Source organism: Pelodiscus sinensis, chromosome 14, assembly GCF_049634645.1.
Source record: "Pelodiscus sinensis isolate JC-2024 chromosome 14, ASM4963464v1, whole genome shotgun sequence".
NCBI classification, from domain to species: Eukaryota; Metazoa; Chordata; order Testudines; family Trionychidae; genus Pelodiscus; species Pelodiscus sinensis.
This window is the reverse complement of record NC_134724.1, coordinates 7,422,937-7,444,615: the sequence shown is the minus strand read 5'-3', so window position 1 is coordinate 7,444,615 and position 21,679 is coordinate 7,422,937. Positions and strand designations below refer to the sequence as shown.

General features: G+C 43.8%; 1 protein-coding gene and 1 long non-coding RNA gene across 6 annotated transcripts in view; one reads left to right on the top strand and one right to left on the bottom strand.

Moving 5' to 3' along the window:
- The first annotated feature begins 1,570 nt into the window (after positions 1–1,570).
- The window catches only part of LRRK1 (leucine rich repeat kinase 1), a 149,119-nt gene continuing 129,010 nt past the window's right edge, over positions 1,571–21,679 (top strand). The window contains exons 1-3 of one of the 5 annotated variants that reach the window (XM_075896927.1): positions 1,571–1,726; positions 4,086–4,209; positions 7,981–8,198. In XM_075896927.1, coding sequence (XP_075753042.1) covers positions 8,132–8,198 — 67 coding nt within the window. In that variant the 5' untranslated portion in view covers positions 1,571–1,726; positions 4,086–4,209; positions 7,981–8,131. Of the gene's footprint in view, positions 1,727–1,864; positions 2,107–2,681; positions 2,815–4,085; positions 4,214–7,146; positions 7,336–7,980; positions 8,199–21,679 lie in introns of those variants that run through there. The other 4 variants (XM_075896928.1, XM_014576607.3, XM_006129198.4 and 1 more) reach the window with 4 other exon arrangements.
- Positions 16,203–18,750, bottom strand: LOC142818294 (uncharacterized). The gene is made up of 3 exons (XR_012895704.1): positions 18,698–18,750; positions 16,850–16,955; positions 16,203–16,492 (listed from the first exon to the last, which is right to left on the bottom strand). It is a non-coding gene; the product is annotated as an uncharacterized LOC142818294 (long non-coding RNA).

The window sequence follows — 21,679 nt, the reverse complement described above, 5'->3', positions numbered from 1 at the left end:
AGTTGACTACTCACTTCCCCCCACCCCTGCCTTGCTGCCTCTGTATCAGGAACCAGCTTAAAAATCGGTTCCCTCCAGCACCCTCTCCATGGGGCCACCTTTTCCCTCCCTCCCCCCGCCCTGCTGCCTCTATTAGAGGCAGCAGGTTGGGGGAAGGGCAGGGGAGGCTGCCGCAAAGTAGCCTTTGACCACCATGAGCCCAGGCTGGCCACAGGCAGAAACTAAGGATGTTAAGTAGCGAGTAAATTACTAATTGTGTACTCAATACAATTTGTATTGAGTATATGATTAGTTGATAAAGGGCCACTGCAGCTCTGCAGTTAAAATGTAGGAGCCAGGTGTGCAGGCAGCCTGGCTCCTACTACATTTAAACAGCAGAGCCGTAGCAAGTAGGTCTGGGACCTAGTGTGAGCCAGAACTGAGGAAGCCTTCCCTTATCGACTAATCCTGTAGTTGATTAAAAATGTTATTAACTACATGATTGGTGGATTACCCACCTCTTAACATCCTTACTCCTCACACCCCTTCCACACCCTTCACCTAGCCCTCCCCCTCCCTTCAGCTCTCCTCTGGCCTTTACCCACACCCCCCTCTCTCCTCCTCCTCCTCCTGCCAGTTCTCTTCTCACCTACTTCCATAGCACTCACCCCACCCCTCTCATTTCTCTTCCCCCCTCCCCTGTCCTCCCTCCTATTTCTCCTTCCCATCCCCATTCTCCCTCTCCTCTCACATTTCCACCCACAGTCCCCTTTTCTCTTCTCCTCTCCTCACTCCTTCACCCTTCCCCTCTCCCCTTACACCCCTGCTCTCTCACCCCCTCCCCTTCTCCCATTTCACCTCCCCATCCTCACTCCCCTTTTTCCTCCCCTCACACACCCCATTGTCATCCCCTCCCCCCTCACCTCGATTTCTCCTCCCCATCCCCATTTTCCTCCCCCTCCCCTCACTCTTTCACCCTTCCTCTCCCCCCACACACCCCATTGTCACCCCCACTCTCACCCATCTCTCCTCCCCCTCCCACTCCCATGTCTCATCTCCCCTCTCCCTCCCCTCCCCTCCATTTCTCCTCCCCATCCCCATTTTCCTCTCCCTCACATTCCCACTCCCACTCCGCCTTCTCCTCCCCTTCCTCTCACTTTCACCCTTCCCCTCCCCTCACACAACCCATTGCCACCCCCACTCTCACCCATCTCTCCTTCCCCTCCCACCTCCATGTCCCATGTGCCCTCCCTCTCCCCTCCCCTTCTCCTCCCCATCCCCATTTTCCTCCCCCTCACATTCCCACTCCGCCTTCTCCTCCCCTTCCCCTCACTTTCACCCTTCCCCTCCCCTCACACAACCCATTGCCACCCCCACTCTCACCCATCTCTCCTCCCCCTCCCACGTCTCATCTCCCCTCCCCCTCCCTTTCTCCTCCCCATCCCCATTTTCCTCCCCCTCACATTTCCACCCCCACTCCGCCTTCTCCTCCCCTTCCCCTCACTCTTTCACCCTTCCCCTCCCCCCACACACCCCATTGCCGCCCCCCCTCCCCATTCCCCGCCCCCCGCCCCTCCCGGGATTGAGGAAGTGCCCCGGCCTGTCAGGCTGCGCCCCGCCCCGTTCCGCGCCCTCCCGCCCGCTCCGGCGCCGCTGCCGCCAGCTCGAGCCCGGGTGGCCGGCGGCGCAGGAGGCGGCTCCGCGCCCCACCGAGAGGCTCCCGAGGCAGGGACCCCCCGCGCGCGAGGTACCGGGGCTGGGCGGGGGGGCTCCCCGCCGCGTCCCTTGTGCCTGAGGGTGGCAGGCCCCCCCCCCCGGGCTAGCCGGGGCCCCCAGCGCGGGGGTGCACGGCCCGGGCCCTGCCCCCCTCCCGGGCCGGGGGCCGCAGACTCACCCCTGCCTGCCGGCGGGAGCCTTGTGGAGCGCGGGCTGGCGGAAGGAGGGTCTGGTGCTCTAGGGAAAAGGGGTGTTTGTTCCCCCGCCTGGTTCTGGGGCGGGGGGGGGGGCTGCTGCTTGCCAGGGCCCCCTCTGCCCCCTGACTTTGCCAGCCCTCTGGTGTCACTCCCCCGGGCAGCCCAAGGTTCCTCTCGAGGCTTGGAGCTGCTCAGCGCCGGGCACTTGGGCGAGGTGTGTTTGGATCCTGTCGGGGTCCACGAAGGACCCTCCTCCAGCCTGTGGGGAGGATTTGCTAAGTCCAGGACACACACTAATGATGGGGGACAAAGAAGAAGAAAAACGCGTGGGAGTGAAGAGGGCAAAGGGCTAAAACAAGGGAACAGGATGGGAAAACCGAGCAGTGGGTGGGTTTGGATGATTAGCGGGTACCTAACTCACATTGCTGCTGCTCTTTGGCAATCCCCAGCCAAAGGGACTCTGTTGGGATGGTAACCCCTTGTCTTACCTTTGTTCTGCAGAGTTAGAGCTGGTTGACCATTTTTTCAGTGATATCCATTTTCAGCGAAAGTGGCTTTTTGGACAAAGTCCATTTTCATGACAAAATATTGGTGTAGAAAGTTTTCAGGTTTTTTGTTGAAACACCCTCCCCCCAACTTTTTTTAAAGTTTAAAAAAAAAATAAGTTGAAGATTTTTTTTTTGCCAAAATAGTTTTTCAGGAGAGGGGAAATCATTTCCTCACCTGCTCTCATCAGAATGTTAAAGCTCTAATTTATTTGTAACTATTTATTCTGATGGTAATGTAAGCATGTGGTTAACTTTGCTCATGTAAAAGTTCCATTGGTATCCCTGGGATTGCTTGTGTGAGTAAAGTTAAATACATGAATATGTGTTTACAAACTCAGGGTCCATCTCAAGCTGCTGCTCAGGAAAAATTAGAGGTGAGAAGAGCATCACGAAAAGAAAACATTTCTATAGATATGTTTGGGTTGTTTGGGTTTTTTTTAATAGAGCCTAATGTTTGGGAAAGGAAATGTTTGGGTTAAATAAGCCATAAGCAGGAAGCTGTTGTCTTTTCATGAAAGCTGGTGGTAGAAGGGAAATAAAGCTAACGTAGGTTAAGGAAAAGCTTCCTTTTGTTCAATAACCATTCCAACAGCCATCAGGAAGCACTCTGAGGCTACATCTATACTGAGGAGCTATTTCAGTATCCCGAAATAACTATTCCACGTCTTAAGAGTAAGCCCATTATATCGAAATATAATGGACTCGCTATTCCGACATCTCTGTAAACCTCATTGCATGAGGGTTAAGGGACATTTCGTAATAGCGCTTTATTTTGAAATTTGGTGCTGTGTAGACAGCGACAAATTTCAAAATAAGCTGTTTCGAAATAAGTATGAAATAAGCTATGCAATTTGCGTAGTGCAAATTGCGTAGCTTATTTCGAGGTAAGGGTGTTGTGTAGACGTACCCTTCGGCTCCAGAATAGAAGCACTTCACTTTTATAGTGTGCATATTATTATTACTTTACTTTCCACTATATAGAACTCTCTCACTGGTCACTTCAGAGTGCTTCATAAATAGTAATTAATCAAATGTTACTATATGTCTGGAGGTAGATAAATAATATAACTACACTGCAGATTTGAAAACTCAGGAATACAACATTTATGTGATTTGCTAAGGTCATACAATGCATATCAGAGGGGGAACAGAACCCAAGAGTTCTTGCACTGACCATTAGCTTTCTCTGTCTCTGCTGCTATGACCTGTGGAATAGTGTACAAATGCATTACCACTTTTCCCAAAACTTGAGGTAGATTCCTCATTTTGACACATGTCACTTGAAGAGCACTTTAAAAAGTCTTCTGAGTGATTTAAGTTGAAAGATACAGAGCAATGTCATGGTATTGTGACAATTGATTTAGTCACATGGGAATTAGGAGAAAGGTGGAAATCCAATGGAGAATGCAGTAGGTGCAAAGGATTGACATTGAATACAAACTCACTTCTGGTTCCAACTTCTGTTATTTTTTGTATGTTTCAGTCATTATTTAAATAGGCACATGGTGCTTTACTTTTCACTCTGTCTACTTTTATTAAATGTTATGAGTGGTATTAGTGGCTGCTAGCAAGTTGCAGGGAGCTAGACTAGACAGACCTCTGATTCTGTGGAAATAACATGGCACTATTTTTTTCTTCTGCACAGAGGTACTGGTGACATAAGACAGCTGAGGATACATTGCCATTATATGAAGACCAAAGATGGATTGTTATTTTGCAGGGATTTTGCCCTAACAGAATGCCAAGAGCCACATTCTCTCCTTGCATTGGTAGGTATGTTATCAATACCTCACCTGGGTGTGACAATGTCCTGATATGAACCCACAGTTGGTTTGCACCAGTGACTGCTTCATCCACCTTCATGCTCCATGATGCTTCCTACTGTGATTACCCTCCTGACACCTGGCCTATAATGTGGCATCACATTGTATTGAAAGCCGTTGTTTGGGCAAAGAACTCAAGATAATATTCCGGAGTCTCCTATTGACTTGATGAATAATCTTGGGCAAGTCATTGCACCTCTATATGCCTCAATGTATGATACAGGAGTATGATACAAATGGGTATGATACAGGATAGTCACAGGAGTATTGTGAGGCCTAATGAATGTTTATGAAGTGTTTTAAGAACTTTGGGTGAAAAATGCTGTGATTGCAAACTATTTTATACGATTTTATTTTTCAAAATAGGCTAAGGAATTAATGCCAATCTGTAAAAGTGAGCTATATGTCTGCTAATTAATCTTGAAAGAGAAGCTGGGTAGATGCTGAATGGAACCTAAATCTGCATTAAAATATATTGCTCCCCGCTCTTAGTCTTGCTGAGAAGAATATCACAGAATCTACAGCCTCTTCCCAACTTACGGACCAAGCAATTGGTCGTAACTCGGTTCGTTCGTAAGTCGGACCCCATAGAGTTACACGTGACCGCGCTATTCGTAAGCGTGGATCGCGTTCGTAACTCAGGGTCCGCCATTTACGACAGCTTTGGTCGTAACTGTGAACGGTCGTAAGTCGACCGTTCGCAACTCGGGGACCAGCTATACAGAATCTTGTCTAACACCAGCTTCTTAATAGTCAATAATAATTATACCTTCCAGGGCAAACACTGTGTTAAGGGAGTTAAAAGTTGAAAGTATGTATCAGTAACTGAAGAATAAAAAGCATAGTAGTGCTGTTCTTCAAACCAGCCATGACAAATTCAGGAAGTGCAGTTTGTACTTAAAAGAAATTCAAAGGTGTTAAGGTTTGGAAATGCTCATGTAAAGCATCCAAGCAACCATAGTTTTTCCTTGAAATAATAATATAATTATGGGTAAGGAATTTTGTAGTCCTAGATTAAATGAAACTGGTTTTTACAGACACATTTCCACCTTGCCTCCGTGTCACTATATGGGAGAGTAAGGATTAGGAGTTCCTGAAATCATTAATTGGGATGATTTTCAAACATATGGTGGGTGCTATGTTCAGAAAAAAAAAACCTCCCCGATTTCTGAAATTGTGCAAATGTGTGCCAAGAAATGCCACATAAATCTGAATGTGTGCTGGAAAGAAATATTGAACGAGTCTCTAGATTTCAGAGGATGGACACATTCATGCTTGATGTAACTCAGTGGAGTTATGATTTAGGGTTGTCAATTGATGTGCATTAATGCCTGCGATTATCGCAGGGAACGATTAATGCGTTAATGCTATTCTGCTCCTTTGAAGCGCCGCTTTGGCACTTTAAATGGGCAGCGCATTAGGAGCCTGGGATCAGCTTGAGTCCCCAGCTGACCCCGAGTTCTGTGCAGCGCTGCCCCTTTGAAGCGCCAGTCTGGAGCTTAAAAGTTGTAGCGCAACGCAGAGCTGGGGATCAGCTGGCCACTCCAGCTGATCCCCGGCTCCTAATGCGCTGCCCCTTGGAAACACCGGGGCAGCCTTTCCAAGGGGCAGCTGCACTGAGCCTGAGGTCAGCTGAGGACTCCAGCTGGTCCCCAGCTTCTGCAACATTGCCCTTTTGAAATGCTGCAGCAGCATTTCAAAGGTTCAGTGCACACGATTAATCACGTGATTAATCACAATTAATTTTTTTAATCGCTTGACAGCCATAGTTATGATCACAATCAATTTGAGCTGCAATGGCAATCATTCAACTTTGCAGAAATGTCACACGCTAAATCTTGGACTTCAGGGATTGGAGAGCAGGGTGGTACGCCCATGTTATTAGTTTGCAAAATGAGACTCTCCGTTATTTGATAAATATTTTTGTTATTTTAGTTTTCTTAAAAAAACAAACAACCCCCTCCACACTGATTTTTTTTTTGTTTAGTCGTCATTGGGTGGTTTCACACAAGAGCAATAACCCATCTAGTGATTTTGGTCCTGCTTGCTTTCTGCAGGTTTACAAGTAATGTATTCCATTAATATAGACCGTTAAGAGTTAAATGATCACTGCAGTTGGATCTGTAAAACCATGAACTTATCAAATCAGACATATGCATAGTTATCAGATACCTCTCATCTTGTAATGACAGGGTAAACAATACTAGCTAGTTTAATTCCAAAGCGAGTCAGTCACGTTGTCTTGAACAGGGACACCCACAAGCTCTAACATAATTTGCTGGCAGCCAACAAGCACCTAAAAACGCATTTCCTAGTTTAGAAAGCCTAAAAAAATCCTTTCCAATATGATCTGTAATATCTAATGTGCCACTTATTGAATATGCTGAGGGCAAGCAGAAATAGCAATGGGACATTTGAGAGGTCAGATTTTGTTCCTGGTGGCAAAACAGTGTCCATAAAATGAAAATCCCTAGAATTTGAATGTATCTGAGTAGAGGGACATAAAATAGCACCAGGCTCAAACATCTGAATAGAAACAAATCACTTGCCATTCACAGATTTTGTAACGCATTACCAGCTTTTACTTATTAAAGTCCTGTGAAATGAAGGAGGAATGTGAGGAAGCTGAATGTAGATGAAGGATAAGTATATATTGTCTTGCCCTGCCTCCAGAAAACGAGCTTTAGTTAGTAAAGCACTTAAGCATCTCTTTAGATCTCATTGACTTTAAGCACATGCTTAAAGTGCTTTGCTCAGTTTGGGACATCCTTTCATACCTTTGGTGGCATGCAGCAAATATGAAAGAAATGGATTAAAATCAGATCTTTTTAATGATGCTGTTACATTTACATACTGAAAGTGAAAGCAGAAAATAAAGGAACCAACTATGCTGATAGTTGTGTGCACAGTGTAAATACCACAGCAGTGTTAGGCAGAAGACGCTTTAGAAAAGAGAATATCTTACAGAGATTCAACTTTAAATGGATGAGAACGTCAACATTCCTTGGATGAGTAAGAAAACGAATACTCTGATCACTGCTAATTTTACAACCTGGTTAAAAAAATCTAAAGGTAACTCTTAGGAATTAAATGTGACTCATTGGATATGTTCCTGAAAAATGTTGGTTGTTTTGCAATGAAATGCTTGTGCATTACTGAGCTAGAGACAAAATGTGAGTTTTTCTTTCCCCCTTGTTTCCCCTTTTTGGTAACCAGATAAGTATTTGTTGAGAATGCTATGGGATTTCTCAAATGTTACTCTTACCTGGACCTACAATTTTTCTGCCTAGACTTTGGCTTCTTTTGTGAGTCAAGATGGTTCTGAAGTGCAGTTTCTTTAGGAATTTTCAAGAGTTCCCTATGGCAGGTTTACACCACTTCAGTGCTCAGCCTTTATACTAGCCCATTGAGTCAGAAATGGGATCTGCAATCCTTATCCAAAATATCCCAATTCCGACTTGTTTCTTCAGTAGTTTTAACTGAGAGCAATTGAAATTACCCCCTCCCTCCCTTTTAGTGTGAAGACATTTTCAGGCTATTTTGTTGATGCACATTATGGATAGCTATAAGTATAATACTTTGTATTTACAGTGGCATGTAATAAATGCACTTTTTCAAGATAATGTCTAGAGAAGCTTTTATATGTGTAGAGGAATAAACATCTTGCAATTCCTGCATTGGGATGGTATATGATTTTTGCTTTTTTCCCTCCCAAAGCATAACAGATGGTGTTTCTTCATGACTGTGACAATTAGCAGTGACACTCCAATCCTGAATCAAGAGGGAGGTCGTTTGACTTTGACAACACAATTTAATTTTAAATACGGCAGAAAGTTGGCTTATTGAAACTTTGCGAATACAACCCACAATGTACTGGTGTGTGGGAACTGAGGAATCTACTGTTCGCGGAGAGCGCAACATGGAGTCTCAAAATGGTAAATGGAACAGCTTTTTCTTTCCTATTTGAAGCAACAGTAAATATTTAGGCTTTGTTTTTGAAGGTGCTCATGGGACTTAGGTTAATACCTTCCACTGGAATTCAGTGAGATTTAAACACCTAATTCCCTTAGGTTGCTTTGAAAATCCAAGTTCATACCTTCAAGAATGTACAAAATGTAACAGTTAATTTTACTTGCAAGAATAATGACATACATGTATATCTAGCAATTCAGTAGGAACAGTGTTCCTTACAAGTGAAACTAGTCAATACTTATATCACATACAAAAGATTCAAAAATGTGTTTTAATATTCATAATTTTTTAGCACATCAACACAAATATGCCATCCAGTATTGATGCAGTATGTGCTCCAGATACCAAAGCTTTTAAAATCAGAGCATCTTTCCTAAGGCTGAATAGATATTCACCGGCCCATGTTGTACTATATAAGCTTTGATTCAGCAGCTATTGATGATTTAATGTTAAGAATCCATAGCATAGATTAGGAGGTTTGTGTTTTTACATAATAATATTTTGAACTCAAAGGTAGAAATCCTTCTTTAAAGGAAAATGAGTGTTTGAGGATGGTTTTTGTTTGTGTGATTGTTTCTTCTTCAAATATTAATGTATGTTACCAATATTGTCAATCCCAGGACAACAATGTTAATTTTCTCCAAGTAAAAAATAGTTGTGTCTCAGCACAAGAGCCAGTTCTTGCCTTATTATATTAGAGTGTTTCCCCCCCATAATAAACAATTCATAAGGAGGCAGTCTTTGTGTTAGAAGTGTAGGATGAAAGTGTTTTTGACGCTGGGTAGTGAGTAAGCAAAGCTGAGAAGATGCTAATGTTTTAGCAATCTTATTTTGGATTTTATCAGCAACTATGAAGCAATGCCTGATATTTTATTCAGAGGCCTTTTTACCTTTACCAAAGACATTTCGCACCAGTGTCACACGGAGCTCCAGGAACTTTCCTTTTTCTGTATGTATTATGATTATTTTGTGGTGTCTTTTTTTTCTATATTTAAAGCTTTACAGTGAACAGGAACTCTCGGGAATAATGATTAAATCTGATATATGCCTTAAACTGTTAATCATATGTCTAAACTCTCTGCAAATCTGAATTCATTTCTGTTGGCAATATAAATTATAAACCATGAGAGGAATTTTAATCTGCTGTAATGATTAGCAGACTTTAAGGGATCTCCAACAGTTTTAGCCTGTAATGCTGATTGACAGATTTTTCTCAGTGTTTCAAAGAAAAGGTAAATAAACCAATTGATCTGTACAGAAATAATGAGATGGGAAGGAAAAAAGCTATAAACTCTGTTTTACTATTTAATAACTTTTGGCTTTCCTCATGGAAATTCTTACATTGCTTTAAAGTCTCAGAAGGGTAGCCGTGGTAGTCTATAACTTAACAAACGGCAATGGTCCTATAGCACCTTAGAGACTAACAAAAATATATAAACAGAATCATTAGCTTTCATAGGCACATCCACTTCTTGTAAAGTGTGTGTTAAGTTACTAGTAGCAAGTAGTGTACAAAGTAGGGATGTAAGGGAGTAGTTGACTGATCAACTACCCAATAAGCCTATGCTTATCGGGTAGTTAAGTCGACTGCTCACATCCCCCCTATCTTGCCACCTCTGTATCAGATGCAATTAAGGGGGTGAAGCAGGAGGCGGTGCTGGGGGGAGCTGGCTTAAAAGCTGCCCCCCCCCCGCACCATCTCCACAGTGAAGCAGCCCTTGTCTGTGTGGTGGGGGTCCCAGTGTGGAGTTGGACCCCCCCATGGATAGGGGCTGCTGCCGGCTGAGCAGGTAGTCTGGTTTAGTCCCGTTTCGTGCCGAGTGCAGGACCAAACCCCGCTGCGTCCCTGCAATTTAAAATGCAGTAGGAGCTGGGAAACAGGCTGCCCAGCTCCTACTGCCTTTTAATTTGCAAAGCTGCAGCAGGGTTTGGTCCTGCACTCAGCACGAGCCGAGATTGACCATCAACTAATTGATACAAATTCTATTGACTACTTGAATAAATTCTCGCCTCTTAACATCCCTAGTACAAAGCGTTCCAGTATGATGACTATACCTAGAATTGTGTGTGTAAGGAATTGCATGTGATAGGGAAGATTGGCCATGTGGCCTGGAGGGTAGGTTTTCAATTATGTATCGCTTCAGAAAGTTTGCTCCCTGTGCATGTGCTGCATGTGTTTGAACTTATTTTGGTTCAGGATCGTGTAGTTTCGCCAAGGATAAGTGATGGTAGTTAGTCCATTCCTTAGAATAGGGTCTTTGTTCGTCATTTGAATTTGCTTACCCATCTTTAATGCTGGGATGTAGTGAGTCATTAAATCGTGATATGTGAATATTGTTTTCATGCAGATGGTGTTGGCTGCTCTCATTGTGCAGGGGATAATAATAGGCCAGGGTGGGCAATAATTTTTTGCTGGGGCCACTTCAGAAATTTTTGAAGTGGCTCTGGGCTGCACCAGAAGGGGCAGGGCCAAGATACTTCCCTGCTTTCCCTCCAACCCCCACAGACCACACAGACCATGATTTTTCTGGGGATGAGGGAGCGCATGAAGTCCTTGCCCCCCCCCCCGGTTTCCCCATGTCCCCAGGCCAATCAGAGCCTGGGGGCAGGCGGGAAGCATGCAAAGTATCTTTTGCCCTATCCCCATGCTGCAAGGAGCGCACAGCACTTAGAAGCACCAAGCGCTCCTGGCAGGGCAGGAGGGGACTTTGCGTGCTCCCCCTTTTGCCTCAAGTTCAATCAGAGCTTGGGGACATGGGAAGGCGTGAAGTCTCCTCCTGCCCTGCCAGGAGTGTGTGGTGTTTTTAAGCGCCGCGCACTCCTGGTAGGGCAGAAGAAACTTTGTGCGCTTTCCCTTGCCCCTAATTGGCCTGGGGGCGGGTGAGCAGCAGGGCCTCCGTGGGCCAGATCCGGCCTGGAAGGACCTTTTGTCCACCCTTGTAATAGGCCATACCATCTCATCTTTAAATATGAGGGATTCCACTAACGCTAGGAGAGTCTGGAGAAATTTCTTGCAGCCATATCACCTTGTGCTGGGATCCAGTCCTCGCTTACAAGATGAGCAGGGCAGGTAGGTCTGCTCAGTGTATGAATGGATGGCTTCTAACACATAGTAAAATGGCTTTTGTAGTTCATTAACTGACTACTGCTTCCAGAAGGGTATTGGAGGCAGTGCAGTGCTGAAAGCCCCTTTTCTCAGATGAGAAATAACACTCGTGTTCTGATCACTTACCAGCCTTATACTACTAGGGCTGAGGTGGGAGTGCAGGGTGTGGGAGGGAAGGAAGGGGCAGGAGTGGGCTGGGGGTAGGACTTCAGAGTCTGGGCAGAAAGGAGGGTGTGCGGTATGGAAGGAAGGGTGGGTGCAGGAGTGACGTGGGAGTGAAGGAAGAGGTCGGGGATATGGGTGCCTATCTGGCACAGCTCCTGGGGAAGCACACCCTGCAAGGACTGCCCTGCCTTGCCACTCCCATTGGCTGCAATTCCCAGTCAGTAGTGGCGGGGGGACGGTAGCAGGGGCTAGCAGCCCAGCTCACCGGGAGCAGGGATTTTTACTCTTGCCCCTCTCCCCCATGCATGGGCAGCCTCCCCGACCCCCCTATACTCCCACCCCCTTGGAGCTGGAGCAGCCCTCCACCTACAGCGAGCCACAGATGAAAGGCTGTTCTCGGGTAACCAGTTAACTGGTTATCAAATCCCTAATCTAGAATCCTGCAAATTTGCAGGTGTCCACTTTCTATCTGTAGGTATCCACATCTGTGGATGCATATATCCATGGTTTATTTTGGCAGATACCGATGTGGATGGGGATACAAATTTTGTATCCACACAGGACTCTTACATATGTGATGCCGTCAGATTAAATCTTTGGTTATTATTTCTGGAAAATTCTGCCTGATTGGCTGTGTTTTCTTAAATACTGCATTTATTACTGTGATTGTTTTATTTTTTGTTTATACATTTTTAGTGCTGATTGATAGAGGAGGAAGTGGGGAGAACAGGCTCTACAAGCCAAAATCCCCCCAACTAGCTATGTGAGCTGGACTTACTGTGCAAACCCTCCAGAAACAGAAGTAGGAAATAGCAAGCAGAAATAGGAAGTGCACTTACCCAGAAGTAACTGGGTTTTATTTTTAACCCTATTGAAATGTAGATAGCATACAGAAGTGGTGAAATTTGTGGAGGCCCAAAAGCTAACAGAAATTCAGCCTCTTTCACATAAAGACACTGTGTAATACCAGGGCAGCACATTGCACATTCACAGTTATCTTGGCTGAGATTTTTAGAAATGACTGGTGTTTTCGGTGACTCAGTTCTCTGACACCTTGAAGGGGCTCATTTTCAAAGTGCAGATGCACAGCATATTCTTTAAAAAACTGGCTTCTTTGAGGTGTCTTGAGATGGGTGCCTAAAATAATCACTTTTGAACATCTTGGTCGTTGTGTGTAAAGTAGGACACAGCGTCAATTGAACTCCTAGTCATTGCTCAGTGACGTAGCCTAGATAGTGCTGGATCTATCCTTCCAGGGGTATGCAATAATGATCAAAGCAATGCAAAAAATTCCTATAAAAGGTAGATTGGCCCTGCATCTCTTGAACCTGAGTGTAACTGCAAGGAAGAGAGAGCTGCAGCCAGGGGATCAGGAGCTCATCCACAAAATTAGGGAAGCCAGCAACTTCCCTGGAGGCAGGAAACCGGGGCAATGAGGGGAAGGGGATTTGACTACGGGCCAGGCATAGGCACTAGTGGGAGCTTGACCTGTACATACTGATGATCTAACAATGATGCACAAATGGAGCAACAACTCATGGAATAATATAATATAATTAATATAAACAAGAGAAGCATTCCCGACCCCATGACTGAAGAAAAGTTCATTAAGATGATAACTATTTGGTAGCACGCCAAGTTAGTCTCCTTTGAAATCATAATCATGGTGTTATAAAGGATTTGATTTACAGAAACCAGATGTAGGCAGGAACAAACTGAGACTAACTGATGCTGGCTCAAAGTTTAACTTGGTGACTATGAAATAATGTGTAAAATAAATCCCATCAACATGTGCATGAATTAGAAGAAAAGCCAGCTAATGTTAAAAAGGACACTACTGCTACAAAACCTGGATAATATAACCTGTTCCAAACTCAGACCATGAAGGAGAAACTGTAAAAGTTTGCAAAAGGAAATACAAATGTTCTTGATGATTCAAAACATATTCAAGAGCATAATTGTGAAACTTTTTGTAAGCACCTAGAGGATAATAGGGTAATGAGAAAGAGCCAGCATAGATTTGTCAAGAACAAATCATATGAAACCATTTTTTTTCTTTGACTGTGTTACTGGCATAATGGATGGTGGGGAAGCAGTAGAAGTGATATATCTTGATTTTTAGTGAAGTCTTTTACAGTCCCATTAGACATTCTCATAAGCAGCCTAGGGAATCCAGATGAAAATTACTATAAAGTAGGTTTAAAACTGGTTCAAAAATTGTATTCAAGAATAGTTATTTGTGATTTGCAATGTCACTGAAGTTAGGGCAGAAAGTAATCAGCAAGAGAAGATGTAGGTTAAATTCTAGGAAAAACTTTCTAACTATGAGGATAGTTAAGTACTGGATTAGGTTAATCAGTGAGGTTGTGCAACCGCTATCACTGGAGGTTTATAAAAACAGGTTAGACAAGCAATGGGCAACCCAAGCTAGTGAATGAACTGCAAGTTTGTTGTAATCAAGATGATCTCCTGAGAGAAAGTAGTTCTGCTAACTGCTCTTGTATGCCTGGAATTTGCTGGGTATGCTGATTAAACCATAGTGGCACTTCAATTGGGTGCAGGGTAGGGATGTTAACAAGTAGTCGACTGAGGTAAACAGGATGAAGTTTAATAAGGAGAGAAATGCAAAGTACTCCAGTAGGAAGGAATAATCAGTTTCACACATACAGAATGGGAAGTGATGGTGTAGGAAGGAGTACTGCTGAAAGGGATTTGGGGGTCATAGTGGACCACAAGTTAAACATGAGTCAACAATGTGACACTGTTGCAAAAAAACGCAAACATGATTCTGGGATGTGTTAACACGAGTGTTATGAGCAAGACACAAGAAATCATTCTTCCACTCTACTCTGCACTGATTAGGCCTCAGTTGGAGTATTATGTCCAGTTCTGGGCACCACATTTCAAGAAAGATGTGGAAAAATTGGAAACGGTCCAGAGAAGAGCAACAAAAATTATTAAAGGTCTAGAAAGCATGACCTATGAGGGAAGACTGAAAGAACTGGGATTGTTTAGTTTAGTAGAAAAGAGAAGACTGAGAGGGGACATGATAGTGGTTTTCAAGTATCTAAAAGAGTGCTACAAGAAGGAGGGAGAAAAATTGTTCTCCTTGGCCGCTGAGGATAGGCAAAAAGCAGTTGGCTTAAACTGCAGCAAGGGAGATTTAGGCAGGACATCAGGAAAAACTTCCTAACTTTCAGGGTGGCTAAACACTGGAATAAGTTGCCTAGAGAGGTTGTGGAATCTCCATCTCTGGAGATATTTAAGAGCAGGTTGGATAGACATCTACCAGGGATGGTCTAGACTAGCGGTTCCCAACCTTTTCCAGATGGGGACCCATTTTGACAATTCAGGAAGACTTGGTGACCCAGGGCAATTCAAAAAATGTTTGAATGGCTCCTTAAGAGCCACCTGGGGAGACACCTGGCGACCCTTTTGAAATGTAATAGAGACCCATATTTGGGTCCTGACCCAAAGGTTGGAAAACCCTGATCTAGATGGTACTGAGTCCTGCATGAGGGCAGGGGACTGGACTTGATGACCTCTCGAGGTTCCTTCCAGTTCTATGATTCCACTCACTCCCCTCCCCCCCTCTCCCTCCCTCCTCCGCCTGCCCTGCTACCATTGTGAGAGCTGGTGCTGTGGGGAACCGGCTTAAAAACCAGTTCTTCCCCAGCATCAGCTCTGAGGTCCCGTCTCTTGCCCGAGACTCGCCATGGGCAGAGGCTGCTCTGGTAGGACTCCTGAGGACAGGGGCTGCTGCCACCAAGCAGCCCCTATTCGTGGTGGCCTGCACTGGCCATGCACAGGGGCTGCTCCGGCAACAACCCCTGACTGCGGCCAGCCCGGGCTGCCATGAACAGGGGTTGGTGCTGGAGCAGCCTCATTTGAAGCAGACAGGGCTGGTTGCTGCAAACGGGGGCTGCTGGACTCAGCGTGAGCCAGAACCAAGTAGTCCCGGCTCACGCTGGTCCAGGACACTGCACCTCTGCATTTTAAATGAAGGAAAAACCTGGTGGCTCTTACTACATTTAAAATGTAGAGCTGTAGCATGCGTGGCTCCTGGAGCCAGCACAAGCTGGGACTGCTCAGTCCTTATTAACTCATCGTGTAGTCAATACAAATTATATCAATTACACGATTGGTCAGATAACTGCAATTTAACATCCCCAGTGCAAAGGGAGTGCACGGCTCTTTCAGTCAGTGTTCTGTGCAGTCAGCATGCACTTCATGTGCCCTTGCTTTACGTGTGTATCACTTTAGTAATACCAGTAGGATAAAAAGCTATGCGGATGGAAACCAGTGGAATCTGGCAAACCTGCATGCAGGTAGCGGTAAACAAAATGTCTCACAGGCCACAGTAAAACCCCCATGGTCTACGTGTGGCCCATCGTCCGCAAGCAGCTGCCCCTGGGTTAAACAGTCACCTGTTAGGGATGGTGTAGTTATACATGGGCCTGAACACAAGGCTGGACTAGATGACCTCTCAAGGTCCTTTCGAGCCCTACATTTCTGGGAGCAGAGTCGGCTGGGGAAAGGGTACAACTTTAATTGCAAATGTTTATTGGGGAAAATATGATCTTTATTTGGGCAAGAAGAGACAAGACTTCCTATGTAAATCATTACTTTTTATTGTGCAAGGAATACATGAGAGTACAAACAGCCTGACAGAAGTAATGGTAACAAAATAAGGGAGGTAAGTGGAAAATCTTTTGCAAATAGGACTTTTGTATAAATGGATCTGTCAAGGCTGTTCCCCACTCTGGCCCTCTGAGTGCAGATGGTGGGGCCTGCAAGAGACCTTAAATACCTTGCCTCTATAGGCAGGCTTCTGCTTAAAAAAAACTCCTCAGGGTTACAGATTCCCTGGCTTTGGGAGCTAGGTTACCACCAACAAATGTAAAAAATCCCTTCTTCTTAGACTCAGGAGGAAGCACTTGAACTTATTCCAGAGGGATACTCCCACGCTCTTTTGCCACAAGAGAGCTTGAAGAAAAAAAAGAGAAAACAAACTACAGTCTCCATTAGCAGATCTCTCAGTCTTAGGCATGCATACGCAGACCTATTACCTTCCAGGACACAAGAATCAAATCATCACCTTAAAAAAGATGATTTTATTAACAAAACCCAAAAGATATACTTGATAAAACATTCTTGGTTGCTGGTGTTACAGAGCAACTGAGAAAAGAACAGATTAAAACAGAGAGAAAAATGATATCTCTGGGTGCAGCTTAGATAAAGTGAATGGGAGGGGGGCACGTAGAGTTAGCACAGAGAAATTTAACCAAACAACAAAACAAATAACCTGATTGTGATGAAATATACATTTTTGTATCTACTCACAATCTGTGCTTCAAGGTTCAATCCATGTCCGTGCCCGGTATTCCTTGTAGGCATGGTAGATCTGCCTAGTTCAATTCCTCTTCTTTCCCCAGCTTCTAGCTTAAAACTCACACAAAGACAAAAGCAGGCAGGTATATCTTCCAATTTAAATTTCAACACCTTTTTCTATTGGCTCTCCTGACTCCCTATTCACACCCCCTAGCTACTCGAGTTTAACCCTTTAGTCACCGAATGCTGGCCAGCACTACCCTATTCATCACAGGGTCTTATCTGCTGTAGTGGTATGTGATGATAAAATAGTTTGGGGGTGAGAGTTCAACCTGTGGTGAAAAACAAAATCATTGTCCTTTGTTACATTATGAAAATATTAATTGTATGGTGTGTGTGCACATCTAACGCTTCCTATAGCAGTGTTTCTCAAAGTAATCCACAAAACCACTTTGAGAAACCTGTTAACTGGCTGCGCTGGTTTGTTTACTTACCAGTGCCATGCCCACGGAGCCTGTGGCTCCTATTGGCTCCGTTTTTCTGTTTGCAGCCAAGGGGAGCCAGGGGAAGCAATGGTCACGGCCATAGCACCAGTAAGTAAACAAACCAGCTCGGCCAGTTAACAGGTTTCTCCAAGTAGTTTTGCGGACCACTGAGAAACACTGTACTATAGCAATCAAAGTTGTCATTTTGCCAATAGTGTTGAATACAATTTTACCCTTGTAAGAGATTTGTGCTGAATAATTATTTTTCATAATGTCAGAAATATTATGTAGGCCAATTCCAAAGCCCATTGACATTTATGGGAGCCTTTACACTATCTCCAGCAGGCTTTTGGTCAAACCCTTCATGATGGTCAAAGCCATTTAGTCATATTTTTTTTCTTTTAAGGACAGCTTCACTAAAGATGCTGTCGGCATTTTATTCTTCAGAATACAGCCAACACAGAGGAAATGTTTGCAGTGCAGAATGGGGATGGATTTTTTGTTCCATCTAGTTTTAACTTTGATATAGTAGTTTGATTTTGTATTTTCATTTTGATATAGCTTGAATTGGCATTTCATTTTAACTCAGAGGTTGGCTGATGTAAATATGGGGAAGTGCATTTAGGCTCAGATTCTGTAAAGAAACCCTCACAGGCAGACGTTTCAATTAGCATGGTTCTGTGTGGGTACAAGTGTCTTTCTCTGGGTGCTGCCCCAGGAATTCTGCAGTTTGAAGGAGTAAAGACCTTAATGCTGTTAATAAAAACAGCTAAACCCATAAACCCAAATTGTAGCCATAATATTTATTTTTATAATATCCAGCCAAACTTAATGACAATATGATATAAAAATAAAATGGAGCTAACAATGCAAAGTTCACTCTTGGTTAATTTCGGGTTGGTTAAAATAGTGTTTCCATCATAACAATAGCTGTGCTGATTTTTTTTATCACTATGTGTCTAATCCAGCAATCTTTGCAAACCCAAACCTCCCCGGAATAATACTTAGAAGTTACATCCACCTCCAGAGAGCTGTGTAACTAACTCAGTCCCATGAGCTAAAGAAGAATTATTGTCTCCATTTTGCAGATGAGGACGTGGCATGACTTGCCCAAAGCTGCGGCATGTGTTGATTGCAAGAGCCAGGATTAGAACTCAATAGGGTTGCCAGGTGTCTGGTATTGACCCGGACAGTCCGGTATTTTCAGCTCCTGCCTGGTAAAAAAAATTCAGATAATACCAGACACTCAAAATGTCTAGTATTTTCTGATTTTTTACCTGGACAGGGGGTGAAAGTACCAGAATGTCTGGGTCAATACCGGACACCTGGCAACCCCACACATATTCAGCAACCCCCCCTCCCACACGCCACTTACCTGGTTCTGCAGGGGAGCAGTCAGGCCGGGAGCAGGGAGGGAGGCAAGATGGCCACCAGCTTCCAGCAGCCTGTTAGGAGTCACAGAGCCCAGCTCCTCCTGTTCTTATAGGGCCATGCTGGTTTTTTAATTTTTTAATGTTTTTTGCTTAATAACTCTCTGGGTCCTTTTTTTTTTATTTTCCCCTCAACAACTTTGGTCTCTCCCCCTTTCTTTTCAGCAAAATTTTTTCCCCATTTTTTTTGGGGGGGGAAGGGTGTTCAGTATTTTTGGTTAAACCATCTAGCAACCCTAGAACTCAGGGTAGGACTCTGCCTTGTGTTCAAGGCTCCCAATTATGCTTACCTCAACTTTAAATTACTGGACCATATTTTTATGCTGAAATGCCTTTTGATTCTGCCCTATTCTGGGACCACTTCTCCTTATCCTTAATCTGTATCAGAGGTAAGATTTAGGTTTCATAAAACTGAGCTCTTTATGTCAATTGCTTATTAATGCAGTGTATCGAGGTCTATCCTAGAATTACAAGCGATCACTGAAAGTGTGTGTAGGGGTGACGGGGGTGGCCTGGGAGCAAGCTGAGGTGAGTTGTGCCTTGCTTCTTTAGAGAGTACCCTGTTTTCTCTCTCTCTGTTTTGAGGCTCTTCTGTGTTATCATTGTGTTTTCTACAAAATAAAGTAGGGTCATGCTGCAATCTGCCAGAAAGAGTACTTATGTTTTTATCTACCTTTTTGAACATATGCTGTGAACATATCTACTAATCCTCAGGATACATGAAAAGAACTCTCATTTAAATCCATGCAAGTCACACAATTGTGTGTAAGAGTGTAGACTGTGTCCATTAGCGATTTCTCACCCTTCCTCACTGCCTTTTTGTGGTTTCCTTAGTAATGCTGACCTACTGTTGCAGTCTAGGGATTGGTTCCTGTGGCAGAATGAAAAATAAGGAGAAGCTTCCTTCCGCTTGGCTGTAGCACAGAAATTCTTTCAGTATTACAAATTTCCATGCATTTGTTTCACTCAGCTCTCTTGTAAAGGTGGAATTTCCCTGTCTGCCTATGTGTTCCCGTCAGCAATAACATAGCCACCTACATACATAAAGGGAAATTTCTGTTCTCCAAGGAGTTTAAAAGGCTGTTTTCCTATGGTGCTTAGTTGGCACAAACAAAAGAGAAATTGCAGTGGTCAGTCTGGAACTTTGGCTATCTGGATTCAGTTTTCTCCTCTGCCTTCAATGTCTCATGTGACCTTAGGCAAGTCACTTTGTGTCTCTGTGCTTCAGTTTCCCATTTGTACAGTGTGGCTAATAGCACTTCCTCCTAAAAGGTGTTTGAGGAGATTGTTAACAGAGTATCTCATGAAAGTTTGTACTTAAATTGAACTTAGGGAATGTTAAACTCTGCCCGTTCCTCCATTTCACCTGCCTTCTTTTTTGCATTTTAGACTTCTAATAGTCAATAAATGGCTTGCAGCATTACCGGGCATATCTCAGAACTCACTGGGAAAAGTTCAGTTCCAATCCCTTGCTGCATACAGTTGCAAGTTCTGGTAAAATAATGAACCAGGGCAGAGATTCAAATTTCAGAGAAATGAGAAATCTGGATAAATTTAGCTCAAATATTCTTGGTATGTTTGTGGTTGCTGTGGAACGTACAGTGCTTCATGCTTTAATGATTGTAATGTTGTTTAGAAAAAAACTAGCAACACTTTACTATGAAGGCTGTTTACAATAGTTTTAAATTATTCACCTGTATTTATTATTTTGGAGTTATTGATGTTTTTCCTCTCCTTGGGGAAGGAGTGTTTGGCTACAGATTGTTGCTTAATTGAAAAGCTACAAAGCTGTGTTTGCAAGGCTTAGAACTGATACACGCTTCCGAGTGATTATCTACCTTTTACTAAAATTCTGTCTCCGGAGTAGGATTCAAAGGGAATGGTGATAATAATCACTTCAGACTACAACACCCCCAGAAACTGCCTGTCTCTCACATCAAAAGCTTTTATTTTTGCATCAAACAGAATTATTTTAAGCAATAATGGACAAGGGGCCCTTCTCATATCTCAAATATAGCTCCATATTGGTCTCTGAAGTGTAGCTCTCTGTTTTCAGCTCAGCACTATGGGGGTGATTTTCTACTGCCTTGCTCCTTGAGTACTCTTTGTCACTTGGGTAAAGTGGGAATAAAATGCTATCATATCTGAAGTCTTTGCATCTATGGTAGCATTTTGCACCCACTCTGCACTCAATGGCCCAGATCATCAGACATACTGGATTAGCGTTCAGCAGTTGGTGGAAGGGTGAATGAAAATTGGCTTTCCTGTTATAGCCCCATTGCAACTTAGATCCACTTCTTGGTTGCTCCAAGTTGCGTTGGCTTGTCAAGGTCTCCTAAGGCTATCAGCTCATTTAACCCACTCCCCCTTTAGATGATACCAGCTGTGTTATGCTGGTGGTACACGCCACGGGTGAAATCCGGACCTCACAGAAGTCAGTGATAACTCATAGTAATTTCACTGGGACCAGCATTTCACCCCATACGTTTTTCATTAATAAAGTCTGTGTATTTCCAGCAAAGTAGAAATTTGGGTTTGTTTTTTTCCAGTGATAACGTCTCCTTCCTAATGCGAAATAATGTGTGTTTACTATGAAAATAAATAAATAGGCTCCCCTTTTCTTTCTTCTTTTTTCTAACACAAGCATCTCTGGGACCTAAGTTTTATCACAGAGTAATGGATAATTTTTTTGCGGGAGCCCCTTGAAATTTTGGCAGCACGTAACTGCACAGATTGACTTGGGACCAATGCTGCTTATTTTGGATGTTGCTCTTTCCACACTTTACAGTCTATTCAAAGCACAGCTGCTAAGATTTAACTTCCTTCCATATTGTTCTCTGCATAATCCCCTCTTTGAGGGTCTGATCCATCTTCCACTGACGTCTGTGGAAAAATTCCCAGTGAGGAGAGGAGCAAGTGTGGGGTGG